The following is a 15,137-nucleotide window of genomic DNA, read 5'->3' as shown; positions in this document are numbered from 1 at the left end:
CCAGATGAAAATGTACTTCTGCTTTCAAACGCTAGGTGGGAGTACAGGTTAATTTGCAAGCTCCCGCTCCACACTGGACCTGCGGAGCTCGTAACGTCTCAAAATACTCAAGCTGTGCGTTTTGACACTTCCTCAAATCAATTCTTTAGAAAAAAAATGATATATATCTTGTCCAACTCACTTGTATTAGTCATTTTATTAGTCACACAAACTTGAACATGTTTTCTTTTAGAGGAACGCCCTGCCACACCCAGCTGGTCTGGTACCAAGTTGACTCATGAGCGCTTTTGTAACTGGATACCACTGAGCGGTCGTGTTCTCGCCTGGGCTGTTCCCTGAAATATCCCCCGAGCGAAACACACGCACATCGGAACGGCCTCGAACCGCATACCTCATTTTGGTTGTAACTTTCTTTCTTGTCTGGAGACCGAAAAACCGAGGAGCTAATACGTTTTTGTCAACATGAAGTTTTGTCTGCTACCCGCTTTACTCCTCTTGGCGACTGGGGCATTGACGCAGGACGGCAAGTTTCAACCCCCCGTTTTGTATTTTGAGAGCATAATTATCCTTTCGAAAGCCGAGTTTATCAGTGATTCGCAATGTTTGCATTAGTCTGGCGTCCTACGGTCACATTGGTCGCCAAGGAACTTTTATTTAACGCGGCTCCCAAAAACTTATTGTCTTGTTTTGCATGGAGCTTCTGACTCATCGCCAACCATCAACATGGCTGCTTGCATTAGATTGACCTTAAATTTAACATCGCACACCGAACTGCTTAATAAACGACTTGATATTTATCGTGCAATACGATGAGAGTCCCGCCAGCATTGCTGAAATCTGGCCAAAGTGACATAAGGGTGGTGGGGGCTATTAACTCTTGAGGGAGAGAGTATCCGACAGTCCAAACCACTGAAGCTGCCTTCCTTTCTTACAGCATGCCTTTTAGCTTTAGTCACAACGTTATCTTTTTATTTTATTTTAGTTTTACTAAATATCAATTTCAGAATAATTGAGTTGACTTATGTAATAAATATTATACCTAGCAGGCGAGTTCAGGGATCACTAACCTTTTTGAAGATGAAAGCTTTGTCATGGGTATATTGATTGAAGCGAAGGGCTCCCACGTTCATGGACACGTCTGAAGTAATATTATCATGTTATTATTCATTCTTAATAATAGTAATTTTTTTATGAAGACATCCTATTACTGAGGTCTTACAATAACAGGTGAATATCTATTCAACTCCTTTTTTCCCCTATAAATCTCTGCCAATGTTCACTTTTAAAAATGGTCACTTATTCAACAGTCCCACAAAAATCACAATTTGCCATGACTGGTGAGCTCTTTTTTTTTCTTTTAGAACAAGCCTGCAGGCGACGACCATAATGTGGTCCTTAGAGGTTATCAGTTGGTGACCCCTGGGCGAGACATCTTGTGTGTGTCAGTTCTGTCCAGAAGGTCTTCTTTGCAAACTCTCAGCCCAATTCTATGTGACATTGTCTTTAAGGCATATTACAAGTTTCTATGTATTAGGCGTACGTAGGAATAGTTTTTATGATTATATTATTCTCAAAGTTTTATATTATGTGTCATCTTTGAAATGTGGAATTTTACAACACGGTTCCACCAAATGAGGGTCAACTGTTTTGGGCTCTTGTTGTCAGCTTCCTGTTGTCAGGCTGGAAATGACACTGAATCAACAATGTTGCAAAACTGACAGAAATGGCAGTGAATGAATTGAAAAGCAAAAAATGCAAAGGTACAGTAACCCTTCCTCTTGTTGCAGTTACTCCAGCCAGGCATGGTGGATGGGTTGTCATGCTGTGGGCTGTGCCTTTTTGTTTAGTTAAGATTATGGCGAAGGTGGTCAAAGTTCATTTTGGCACATATGTTTTAAGGACAATGTGGTTGTCATTCATTTGTTTGGATTTGCAGGTACAAGTAATTCGGAATCATAAGAAGAGAATACAACACAGCACTGAATTTAGTTTAAAAAAAACTGTTGTCTCTTTTTTATAGGATTTGACCTGTTTGATGCTCTGGATGACGTAGGTGAGTTGTCTTGTCTAAAGCTATTGTTTATGATTTAAAAGATGGTTTCTTCATCATTGGTCTTCTAATCAATAACATATTTAATTATGTGTGTGAATGGCAAATGGGGTGGACTTAGATGAAGCGCTATACTGTCTCTCGCTCTCTCTCTACGTGTATACAATACTGGATACGTACAAAATGTCAGATTACATTTTATGACCAATTTATGTTGGCACTGTGATCGAGTGGTTATTGCGTCAACCTCACAGTGCAGAGGTCATGGGTTCGATCCCAGCTTCGGCCTTCCTGTGTGGAGTTTGCATGTTCTCCCCGTGCCTGCGTGGGTTTTCTCTGGGTACTCCAGTTTCCTCCCACATTGCAAAAACATGCATGGCAGGTTAATGGACCACTCGAAATTGTCCCCAGGTGTGAGTGTGAGCGCGGATGGTTGTTCGTCTCTGTTTGCCCTGCGATTGGCTGGCAACCGGTTCAGGGTGTCCCCCCCCGCCTACTGCCCAGAGACAGCTGGGATAGGCCCCGGGATGGATGGACCAATCGATGTCGACATTTGGTTTTCTTGCAAGTGCATATGTGAAATGATGGCTGGATACAGTAGACAGATTCCGAACACTCTCTGTTTCTCTTCTTTCTAGAGCCAACTCCACCAAAACCCAAAGAGCAACCAAAACCCCCAGCGAATCCTGATCTTGATGGTTTGTAGCCTTTTTTTGGACGTTAGCAAGTGTACTGAATTAGTAGGAGGGCTTATTATTTAAAGGGGATCGAAATACTGTTTTTCAATTGTATTGTATCGTACAGCTGGTCTCTGGAATATCTGCCCACTCCTTTAGTGTGAATTTACAATATCAAGTTATATCAATCAATCATTTGTGAGCCAATTCTCCATCTACTACTTGTTTTACACAATGAACGGGCTCTTTAATTTCTTTGAAATTAATCACAAATGCAAGAACATTGATACAAACCTTGGAAGTATGTTCAGGCTATGGATTTTTTTTTAATGTATTTGTTGAACTCAGCAGGGACTACATGGATAGTTGACATTTGAATATGTGGGGGTCTACATTATTTAAAGTGTGTTAGAAAAGTTCCAGGACTGTTGTCACAGAACCATTTCAAACCCAAACTATCAACAAGTTTTCCCCTTCACCGGGCAGATCAACCAGTACATCTACAAAGATATCTTTCTGCCGTTGCTTCGTTCAGCGTGTGAGAAAAGGGGAGAGGTTTGTCATGATAACCCGCGGCTGTGCCACCATGACAACGTGCCTGCTCACAAGTGAGCAGCCAACAGTTTCTGAGCGAAGAATATAGACGCGCTGGCGTAACCTCCCTACTCACCCAATTTTTCATCCTCATTCCACATTGATTAAAAAGGGACCCGTTTTTGAAGATGTGGACCACATCACGATGGCCGTGACAACGCGTAGGACCCCGAAAGAATCCTTCCATGAGTGCATAAAGCTTTAGCAGAGACGCTGGGAAAGTGTGTTCAACTCCAACTTGTTGTTTGGATTTGAAAGAATTCTTTTGGGGTACCAGTCCAGGGATCTTTCGGATTCCCTTACTACATGTAGCTGTTGTGGGGATCCATTCGGCCGCGAGAACTGAGTTGGGCAACAAAGCAGGACTATTTTCTGTGTTGCAATGTTTGGTGGCAGCACAGTGATTAAGTGGTGAACACATCTGCCTCACTGAGGTTAAGGGGTTTGAATCTTGGCTACGACTTCCTGTGTGGAGCTTGCATGTTCTCCTTGACTTGACTTCTCGACATGTTAGAACTGTTGTTTGTCATCATGTGCCCTGCGCATCTGGCACAGGGTCCATTTTTACTTGCAGCTCTCATGGATGCATTTAAAAAAAAAAATTCTTTATTTAGTTTATGCCAAACTGACATCTAAAGTCTGTTATTATTCTTTTCTCCCCCATAGGTGGTCTGGACCTTTTAGATGCCTTCGGACCAGGTAAAATATACAGTTGCAATTAATACATGTATGTACGATGATCCTATGTGTCCCAAAATGGACAATAATCTATGAGCATTCTATATTGACTTTCAGGTTTTTGTTTCACATGCACGTACTGCATCCTAAGCGTTTTTTTTGGTTTTGTTTTGGGTGGCAAATATAAATAAAAAGTTAACTGAATAAATAAAAAAAATGTGAATTTGTTGTAAACGTCCCATGCTAGCAAAATCCTAATTTGTCCACTGGTTTATCCCAAACATCAGTCAACATGAATTGTGACATGGTTTAAGTTTGACGACGTTTGAAAGGTAAAAAAAAAAATGCCTTCCAAAACGAGCAGATTTGAATTTGGCGCCATGACGGCGTTTTTTTTTCTTTTCTGACTCATCGTTCACGCACCTGCCCGCTTTGTGGTTGCTACATGCCGAGTCAACAAAGAAAAGCTCAGAAAAAAATGCTGACTGGCCACATGACTGCTAAAACTTTGCACGGAGGATAATTTGCACAAGTAAGCTTTAACACCACAACACCCATTAAAAATACACTTCTGGGTTTTGCACTGCTAAATGTACCTGTTGCTTCAAAATGATCGACTGAGCCAATAATTCCACCATTTTATCCTTAATATTTGGCGCTATAAGGCCCCGCGAGCGCTGTGGTGGTGGCTCCAGTTTATTCCTAAATTTCAAACTCTACTAAATATACAACAGAAAGAGAGAGAACACAACAGAAATTCCACCTACATTCTGTTCTGTATTTATTTAAACATTCAATTATTTCCGCTTTTAAGTAAATATGAATTTTGTTGACACATTTTTGCATCTTATGTTTTTTTTCCAGTATAAAATCTAACCGAATATTTAACACTTGATGTTCGCTGTGCTTTAAATATTTCAAAAATAAATGTTTATTCAAGCCAAACCTTATGGAACGTGCAAAAACATTTTTTTTAAATGTGTGCGCAGTGTAGTAAAAAGATCAATTATTACTGATCAGTTTAAGTGAATAAAACTCACACTTTATTGAATATTAAAAAGTAAGAACATGGTGATTTCATCCTATTTATTGACGAAAGCTGTGCTATCTTCATTATGTCTGTGAATTACGGCTGTCCCGACACAATCACGTCGTGGCCGCGGGCTATTGTGAATGTAGAAGGCTGCTTACGTCACACATATTTTGTCAGCGAGTCCAGTCGAGGCTCTTTTCAGCGTACCCCGTTTACTACGTTCCTACCCCTATAACGTTCACATTTTAAAGTCCCGATTTCACGCGATTAATTATCCATTGTAAACTCAGAGCAGATTCTTTCCACAAAATAGTGAAAAGTCCTTAATCGTTACCACGAACCGTAAGCCAACTGCCGCCGCGACGTTGCTTGTGAACAAAATGTACTGCGCGGGATTGCCCTTCGTTGCGTAGCAACACCCCGGATCGACTCGATACAAGTCCAACGATTTACTAAGGCACGGCGCAGAACATGTCTGTTTCATGTCTAGTAAAATCATTTTTTTTCTTCATACTGTAAACGCATATTTGTAATTGACATGTTTATGCTGTAATACATGTTCATGTTTTTTACATCCATAAATGGTCGTCTCGTATTATACTTCGTAGTTGGCGGGGCATTTTATTGGAAATGGTTACAAAGAACGACCTTTATAAAGTACAGATTCGCGATGCCCCCGAGGTACGTTGTAACGAGGTTCGACTCGACTCTACTCACAGGACGGCAATTTGTTTCTGTTGTTGTCATCTGGGCCGCTTCTGTTTCTCCCTTCTTACGCCTGTCCACACGGAGCTAATTTTAGCCTTCACTCGTGGCTCCGCGAGTGAAGGCCCCGGCCCCCTCTAAAAGGGGAGAGATAATAATAATAAAGTTTTCTATTTGGTCGCCGGTGTCGTGAGTCAAGTCCGAGACAAGCATTTATTTGGTGGCTCACACGCGACACGCTTGTCTGCTACTATTACCCCCTGCTGCTTTGCACTTAAACACGCACCAGCAGTCGGAAAGGAGTCTGGAGAAAATGTACACAAGCACCGGGAGGAAGACAAAAAAACCCAGCGCTGTCTGAAATGAATACATGAACAAATCAAATCGCATGAAGGTTCCAAAATTATTTCAGATTACATTTCTCATTTTATTAAACCGTTTAGAAAGTTTAATAATGTCACGTTTCAATTCTTCATGATATACATTTAAATGGCACACACACACACACACACACACAAAAAACCCCTCCATAACGCAGAGTAAAAACATCGGTTAATGTAAAGATTACATGCTGACCATTATTTTTCTTTTTAAGATGAGCCAGAAGAAAAACCGAAGAAGCCTCAGCCTAACCCCGGAAATTCTGGTAGAGTGAGCCCTCTTTTTTTCTTTGAGCAAAATTCACAATGACAAAAGCAGCCTTTGCTTTTTAGTGACTATTAACTAGGCCAAACTTGTATTCTTGTGTGCAGATGGCTTTGGATTCGACCTAGAGGATGCTGTAAATCCAGGTAACGCTTGTTCTGTTTGTTCAACTTTGAGGGATCGTCATCATTATTTTATGTGGGATGTTCAACTTTACGCTAATTCCACGCTTGAAAAAGAACGTCTCAAATCAATCATGAATAGCGCCTCATCGACATGAATGACATTTGTGCCCTTGATGAGTGCATGTCACTTTCTCCAATTCGTTCCTTTTTTTTTTTTCCTTTTTGAAGACCCAAATGCCAAACCTGACAGACCCGCAGTCAATCCACACAAGCCCAGTGGAGGTGAGTTTGGAAGCAACGTGTTCTTTTGCACGGCAAGTCTATTTTGTCTTCACTAATAAAGTTCTTTGGGTAATTCTCTACAGGTGGCGGCAGCTTTGATGACAACGACTTATTTGATGTCGGTGATGGCGGAAACTACAAGCCTGATGGAGGTAAGACGTCTTCTGTAAACATTTCACATTTTTATTATATTCAACACTAGATGTTTTTTTTTTTTAAATGCCTAACATATACATGCCTTTCGGCTTTAACCTTAGGCCGTTCGGGAGATTCTGGCTATAACTATGACGGTAAGTTGATTCTTGCAAGGTCATGACTTTTTGCAGGTACAGTCCCAGTGAAAAGTTCTCATGAAAAAGCGTGACAGCTGTTCCATCGTGGCACACATCACGCACCGCATACATGCAACACGCAAGTACCGTATTTTCCTCCCTAAAAGGCGCACCTTCAATGAATGGCCTATTTTGTCTTTTTTTTTCATACATTGGGCGCACCGCATTATAATACGCAATGTACAATGCATCCACTAGATGGAGCTACGCTCAAGGAAACGCCAACAGAATGATCAGATGTCAGTAAAACGTATTTAATAAAGCAGCGACACAGTTCACTTAACCAACGGCAAGTTATAACATTGACTCGTTAACGTTGAACTCTCTTGCCGCTGCTCTATTTCCGTGTTCAACTGCAAAACCGATCGCCTTAAATTTGAACTCTGCATTGTAAGCATGTCTCTAGCAAGGAGCCATTTTGGGGTCGAAATATTACCGTAATGACCATACACAAGGCGCGTCGGATTTTAAGGCGCGCTGTGAGCTTTTAACCCTGGAGAACCCACGGGGTCAAATTTGGCCCCTATAAATTCTGCTACTCAAATGCTACCCTTAAATCCCAAAGGGTCAAATTTTGCCCTAATCCTAAATTAGGATTAAAGCATTAAATATTTGAAAAAAAACATATTTTGGTGTTCAGTGAACATATAGCAGTCATTTAATGTAAAATTCATCATTTTCCAAAGAAGAAAAGGGTTCTTGGGTTCTCCAGGGTTTTAAGAAAATGGAAGGCTTTTAGGTGCGCCTTTTAGTGCGGAAAATACGGTACTCAGTCATCTCGCGCACACACACACACACACTCACACACAGCCACTTCTCACGTTGACAGAACCATGTGATCATTTGGTGACTTTTGGTCACCCTGAAAAGTTGTTGAATGCTTTCCCTAATTTGTTTGTGCTTGTGATAATACTAATAATCAAAATGATTGGTGTTTGCGTAGCCAAACTGTTGTTTCAAGAACATCTTTTTTTTTTTGATTGTAATGCCCAGAGGGAGGGGCGTCGTGTACACATGGCCCTGCCGTGGAGATGAGTAACAGGGAAAAAAAAAAAGAGTAATCTATTGCAGATCACATGTTTACTGATGTTGATTGTTGGAGGTGTTGTGAAAATTCCGCCTTGAGGAGAACGGTCATGCTCACTTTTGATCGACTAATGCCTCTTTATTATTATGCTTGGAGTGTGCAGTGTTGTTGAACTGTACCGCACTGAAAGGATTCGACTGTTTGGTGACCTCATTTAGCTACTGAGTAGACAAGTGGTACACGACTACCAACAACATTCGCAATTGTCAGCATAATGTTAAATTAATTGATGAACTGATATCCGCGTTGCAGACAAAAGAAAAACAAATCAGTATGCTTCGGATAATTTAATTCGCTCTGCAATTATTGACTAATTATCTTTTGTCATCTTTCCAGGTGGTGCTGATCAGCCTCAAGGTAACTCGATGCTCTGCTGCTTTTTTTTTTTTTAACTTCCTGTTTTTGGTTTTCTTGATACTTTATGACTTCTGCTGGCGTCATGAAATCACCCATCGAGCCCATGAATCACCATTCCCGTTTCCTGTTTAAAGATAATGTGCTGTGGGTTAACCCGTGCTCGGAGCTGCCGTTTTATTTTCGACTACATCTCGGCCCCTCGTGGTCACCCTTTGACTGCTAAGTGAGCATCTTGAGTTTTTGTGTGCGCGGTGTGCTAAATCTGGTCCGCGCACACAAAATCTTTTTAATTAACTGCTGTAACCAGCGTAGAGAAGGGATTTGCCTGAGGTTTGGTCGCGAAACCGCGCTGAAATTTCATGTCATATCATGTCCAAAACAAACACTAATTATTACGAAAAGACATTCACAGAATGGCAAAATGTGTCAAGTGGAAAAAAAAAAAAGATAAGGAGTGTCGCCGGTGCACCTTCAGCTATTTATTGAGCAGTCCAAACACACAAATACAAGATGGGAGCGCTCGCAAGCAGGTACAACGGGCCATAATTCCCATTCAGACATTCACACGGGGATTAATTGGCCTTGTTCGTTATGTTGCTCACCAGGCCACGCCCCTTTCAAGGTACATAGCTCAGGCGTACGCTTGCTGTTGTTACCATCAGCTTATCACAGGTAATTACACCGAGTGAGAATCAGTTGCTTTGTTTACATTCTCTTTTATTGTGATTTTATATAATCCGGTGCTTTTTGTTTTTGTAAATGTGTTGCGGTTGTGGGATGTCGGAACAGAGGGATGACGAGTTCATCGAGTCGCAGGCTCGGTCGTGAATTAATCTCGGAAGTCAAGCCGCTACTGTTTTAACTTGGGGAATACATCATTTGACTTGTCAGCGTACATTTGTCAGCTGCACGGGGGCAAAGTCAGGATGTGCGTTGCGGTAGTGTGGTGACGCGCTGTTGGTGGCGGCGCCATTTCAAGTTTGGAGAGAGCACAGTGAGGCCTCCTCGAATTAAGACGCGGCGGCGTATGCAATTTTCAGGCCGCGGTTCTTTAAAACTCATTTTTATTCTTTGGCTTTTGACTCGGCGTGAGATTTGAGTTTGAGTGCTTTCTACTGTCTCTGTTGTTAATTTATTGTTTGTTGTTGTCGGAATTATTTTTGCTTCACGTCCAGCACTTTGTATACAGCGGTGGTTGTTTTAAGGGCTCTAGAAATAGAGTTGAGTTGAGGGTCCCGGTCTAGTCTGTCTGGCTAAAATTATGCCGCAATTTTGTGTTGTTGCAGATCCAGACCTTCTGTGGCGACAAATCCTGAAGATGCTAAATTTTAACATGCCCGAGGAAATCATTATGTGGATGTCCAATCTAAAAAAGATCTTAGTGCCCCTCCTAGAGAAGCTCTTGGAGCTTGTGAGGGTTATGCCCTGATTTGTACAACTGCTTTCTCAAGAAAAGTTGGTTTTGGGTTTGACCCTTTTAACTTCAACTACGGTACTTGAATTTGATGCGACTATCTCAAGGCAGACAAATGGAAACGGACTTGGTTGCACGTTGTCTCACTTTTGTGGGATTGATCCAGGGAATTGTTCTTGCTTCTTTGTATTTACATGTGTTCCTCCTTTCCACAATTCACCACCGAAATATTTGTCACGGCTACCTGAGCAGCTCTTTGAGCATTTCCAGTCATTATAAAAACAACTGGCGCCCCTTACACTCTGGCCATCAAAGCTTTTTTTTTTTTTTGCGCCCTCCCTTTCACCAGCTAACTGTCCTCTGTGTAAAGTACCAAAGTGGGATTGGGGGATTGAGATTAACCTCACCAATTTCCCCATCTGCTGACTCAGTCGAAGCATAACAGATTCGAACCAGCGTTGGAAGTTTAACACCTGAGACCTGACTGCCCATTTCCTCGTGGTGCTAAACACAGTTGTCGCTGTCACACTGACATGCTGCATGCCGCGCATTGCGTTCACCAGCTCGAATGTTGGAAAAGCACCGCGGTTGTCATTCTACAGCACTTCTCTTCACAAATTTGTTGTTGATGCTCATCTCCTTAAATTAATATTTAAAAAAAAAGTTTTGGTGGCATAAACCATTGTTGCTATGTGCATCGTGATGCAAACAAAGTATCTTTTTTTCCATCCCATGTGTTGTTTCGCGGGGCTGAACAGGATCGCTTCCATTGACTGTAGATGGAAACGCTTTACGCTTCATGTGCAGTAGGGGGCGCTGTGCACAAAAGATGTAATCCACCGGAGGGGTGCCCAGGCCACAGACGGATGACGAATGACGGACAGGCAAAATTTTGTAAACTGCCCCCCACTGGTATTTCAAATTCAGATTAGAATGAATCCGTATGCTCATTTTGTAAACTGCCCCCCACTGGTATTTCAAATTCAAATTAGAATGAATCCGAATGAGCATACGGAATGAAAACGCAAAATGTAAACGCATTCATCGAAGTAAAAAAGCCAAATCTGGATAGAATTGTATTCAGTTTCTCATGGCTGGTGTGTCCGTTTTGCCAATCCTAACGAGTGCCATGTACACAGATCAATTACAGTCGCAGTCTAAGCATCCTCTGTCTTGACAAAAGTGCGTAGTGACGACATCGTATATGAATCATGAAATTATAAAATAGCAGCATCTTACCAGTGTCACGTTTGCGAGGTGGTGGAGGACCCCAAAAAGCAGGCAGGAGGGAGGAGCAGGTTGTACTTGATGAATTGTATTATACCAGGAAACTAAATCCAAAACAAAGTCCCAAGAACAAAACGAATCCAAAGTAACAAACAAAACCATGGCAAAAGCTAAAATCTCAATAACAGAAACATGACCGAAACAAACCTGACAGGAACAAACAGCAACAAACAAACATGACAGGAGCAAAAAGCAACAATGACCCGACACTAAGTGTTCGGGCGGGAGTCCTTTTATACTAATAATTACATAAGGACCAACAGGTGTGCAGCTGCAGGGGGAGCCCTACAGTGCCACCTGTTGGTCCCAAACCAAATCATGACAACCAGAGCTCGTCTACAATGTTTTAAAGTACTCAAAACTTGTTTGTTTGTTTTCTCAAGATGTTGCTTTCGTAAAAGTGTTAAAACTATCGCAGCTACTGTGCTGAATAAACAAACGAACTCCATCTTGATAAACAGCGCCATGTTTACGTTGATCTCCGCGGGGCCACACGCACGGCTGATCTGATTCATGGGAGTGGAGCGTGTACACGGCAGATCGCAAAATATCACATCACGTAAACGGGTGACCAGAGATCTTCATTCGCAATGATTTCAATCAGAATGACACACAATAAAAAAAGTCTCCATGCAAATCTGGTTATTAATCTGGTTAATGGCAATGGAATAATACAAACATGACATTTATGGGCGAGGCACAATGTAGTTGCGCAGTCATTTATATTAATATATTATCTATATGATATTTTAGATTCATGATAAACAGCCGGGGCATAATGAGACATCTTGTGCTATTGGTCTGTCTTGTTTGTGTTGGATCTATAAATTGTTATATAAATCCTGATGATCTGCGCTTTTATGTTGGTGGGTGTGTCTATACCAGTATAGCGCCGTTTGTTTAGGAAGTACGATGAGTCATGCGTATTGTATGCAGCCTATGTTACAGTGCATGAATAGGAAACAGGAATGGCTGCTCTCAAAGGGGGCATGACTGTGGATGCCTATTTGGACATTAAAGTCTCGTGACAGGATGTTCAAGCAACCAGAAGTTCCGTTGGGATCAATAAAGCACCTACCAACTGACAACACTGAATACAGTTCCATTTTATTTTTATCTGTCAACACCTCATGTCAGGACACACCCAGCACATTCTCATCATAGCCAACAGTAGCAATCAGTTCTTCGTTTGTCAAGTTGTAGTTGTCTTAGTGCCTTTGTTAGTTTGAACTGGCTCCTTTGTCTGAGCCGGGCGCACACTCCACGGGGGACGTCCCGGCTCATGTAACGTGGACGCCACCCAACGTGAAGGTCGGGTGTGCCCAAACACCTCAGGTTTGTAAACCACCGTCATTCATTTCATCGATTTGGATTTGAGATCAGCACAGCTTTCGAGTAGAAAATAAAGGTTAGGTGTGAATCCTGACTTTTTCACATCCATTATGAGGGAGGGGAAAGCCAACAGACAAATTTTGGCACCTGACAATGGAACACATCATGGTATGGCATAAACAGAGTATGTGTTGCACTAGGTAATGGAAAGTGTGAGTCGTGATCATGAGCAAAAATGGGACAGGTCATGGACTAAATGATGGGCACCATGAACAAAAGCCACTGATGTTTATTTAACTCAAGCCATGCGGCAAGTTTTAAAGTCGGAGGTATCACAAAAGTAAAAATTCATTTGAGTCAAAAGTCACTGTTGTGCTTGAGATGTGTCGATTCACAGAATGCTGGTTTTCTCTGCTATTCGGTCAGAAACTCATTTTTTTTTAATTGTAGCAATGCGTGTTGTAATGAAATCGGATGTATCCCAGGTGTTGTCTTATTTTAGTGGGTTACGATTGTTTTGTATTTTTTAAAGTCAAGGTATCACTGCGTTCAGGACTGCGTTGAAATCACATCTTGCAAACGTCTGATAATTGTCAAGTCAAGGTACAAGCGAATGACTCGGATGTTGTGCTTATTGTACCGAATTTCCATTTGTCATGCAGAGGCCGGTTCCGGAACAATCGCGGGAATCGTCAGCGCTATCGGGGTGGCTCTTTTAGGGGCCGCATCCAGTTACTTTGCTTACCAGAAGAAAAAATTGTGTTTCAAGTTACAGGGAGGTACGAAGTCTTTCTTACTTCTTACACACAGTGTTGGTCCGACGTGGTCGTCATACTCCAGGAGAGGACTAAGGAAAACATTTTGTGAGCAGGTGCTGACCCAGAGAGCGGGAAAACCCGGCATCCGGCACAGTCCAACCCTCAAGGTAGGCCGCTTTGTTTTGTTTACAAGAATTTCCCAGAATTTGCTCACTTCAAAACAACAAGAGGGATCACAAACAGTTATCCTACAGTATCTGTGCTTCCTGCAAAAATTTCAACCAGCACGGACACTAATGCAGCCTTCATTGTCTTTTCTTTCTCGCTTCTTGATTTCAGTTTACAGCAACTTGCTCAGGACGTCCTAGACAGCCCTCGGCAAAAGACGTGCCTGCTGGATGGAACTATAGCTAACTCTTGACGCCTTTCTTTGTCCCAAAGTTCTCCGAAATTTCTGCTGCGTACCGGTTGGCTTTCTTTGTCAGGGCAGAATATATTTTAGCAGTTTCATCGGTTATTGTATATTTGTAACGGTAACACCTCTCGTTGTCATTTCAGAAGACCATGTTATACATGTTTTTTGTTATAGTCCAAATGTCATCTTTTTTTGTGTATGAAAAATTTTTCCCCCCTATATCAGTAATACACAGAAGTATTAAAAAGCAGGGGCGAAGTCAGAACCTTTTCAGTCGGGTGGCAGAGCCACTCACTAGAGGTGCTTTTCCATTACCCCGCCCTCCGTTGCTTCTCCATTACAACTGGGGCGGGGTCAACAGAACTGTGCGAGTCGGCCGCGTTTGACCACAGAATCAATTTCTGGAGTTTAGCAAGGGAGACACAAACCGCCGCTGCCAAAGCATCGAAATGCAGTGTATACAGTACACATACAGTAGATTATGTTTTACAACACTACTTAACCATATATACAATTTATTACCTACTGTACCTGTGGATGAAATACTGAAGATTGTGGTAACTTTTTTTTTTGTCAGCATGTCACCAGGTCCATTGGAGTATTCGAGAGCAAGTCTCGTCTTTCAGTATAGTCCCATTTTTATCGTCACTGTAGACGTCGTCTTTTCTTTAGCAACCTGTGTATTCCTTGACTGGCAATCATGCAACATGTAACGGCTCTAAAAAAAAAAAGTGTGGATATAATAAATTGAAAGATGCGGCTCGGTCACGTTGACTTAACTGACCGCGGGAGAGGTGCGCAAACAAGCGTCACGATTTCATCCATTGGTACATGTAAAATTGTGGATCGTTAAGTGTTGGAAAACACAATACAGTATTTTTATGACTTGCTGGCAACCGGCTATTTGGCTTGCAGACAACCACGTAGCTCCGCCCCTGATAAAAAGCTTGGTGCAGGTTTTTTGTTTGTTTGTTTTTAAAGGATAATGATGCATATAATGGGTAACTCATGTATGACAGCTTTTGTTGTTGCAGTGGTACCTTCATTTGGGAGTGCACTGACCTAAGAATTTTCAAATTGCTGGCCGTTGTTCAGCTGATTTTGTATTTTTTTAAAATTTTATTTTATTTTTTTTGCAAACCAAAATTTTAGGCAAAAGTCAATTTCTGGGACATTATCGCTAGAACATCCGCTCAAGCATCCTGTGTTTTGTTCACAGTTTGAGATAGGAGTAAAACGAGTTACGGACTCAGTCATGAAACACATTGAACGTATAAGTCGGGGTACCACTGTATTTTGATGTGCGAATGTAATGTGTGTGTACATGTTTGGAATTAAAAATGGAGGGCGAGATTTGTATTTGCGT

General features: G+C 41.7%; 1 protein-coding gene across 5 annotated transcripts; it reads left to right on the top strand.

The window, feature by feature from the left end:
- The first annotated feature begins 190 nt into the window (after positions 1-190).
- cd99 (CD99 molecule) lies at positions 191-15,128 on the top strand. Of its 5 annotated transcripts, none has more exons than XM_086110609.1 (13): positions 219-523; positions 2,021-2,053; positions 2,689-2,748; positions 3,988-4,020; positions 6,333-6,383; positions 6,490-6,528; positions 6,736-6,789; positions 6,873-6,941; positions 7,047-7,079; positions 8,545-8,565; positions 13,261-13,377; positions 13,470-13,523; positions 13,696-15,128. In XM_086110609.1, exons 1-13 carry the CDS (start codon positions 463-465, stop codon positions 13,722-13,724), a joined length of 654 nt encoding a protein of 217 aa, XP_085966735.1. In that variant the 5' UTR covers positions 219-462; the 3' UTR covers positions 13,725-15,128. The 5 variants fall into 5 exon arrangements, with proteins under 5 accessions (XP_085966769.1, XP_085966761.1, XP_085966754.1 ...); XM_086110619.1 differs by lacking the exon at positions 219-523 and adding an exon at positions 1,568-1,760; XM_086110628.1 differs by lacking the exon at positions 7,047-7,079 and having other exon boundaries at positions 210-523.
- Positions 15,129-15,137: the final 9 nt, after the last annotated feature.

The sequence above is a fragment of the Hippocampus guttulatus genome, chromosome 1, assembly GCF_054856545.1.
Source record: "Hippocampus guttulatus isolate MCC_2025c chromosome 1, RoL_Hgut_1.0, whole genome shotgun sequence".
NCBI classification, from domain to species: domain Eukaryota; kingdom Metazoa; phylum Chordata; class Actinopteri; order Syngnathiformes; family Syngnathidae; genus Hippocampus; species Hippocampus guttulatus.
This window is presented reverse-complemented; position numbering and strand designations above follow the sequence as displayed.

What these genes read in the sequence shown, in the direction of transcription:
- cd99 (XM_086110609.1), top strand. Translation starts at nt 463, where the DNA reads ATGAAGTTTTGTCTGCTACCCGCTTTACTCCTCTTGGCGACTGGGGCA. An exon ending in GCCTAACCCCGGAAATTCTG is followed by an intron (nt 6,384 to 6,489) that starts GTAGAGTGAGCC and finishes TCTTGTGTGCAG; the next exon opens with ATGGCTTTGGATTCGACCTA. An exon ending in TCCACACAAGCCCAGTGGAG is followed by an intron (nt 6,790 to 6,872) that starts GTGAGTTTGGAA and finishes AATTCTCTACAG; the next exon opens with GTGGCGGCAGCTTTGATGAC.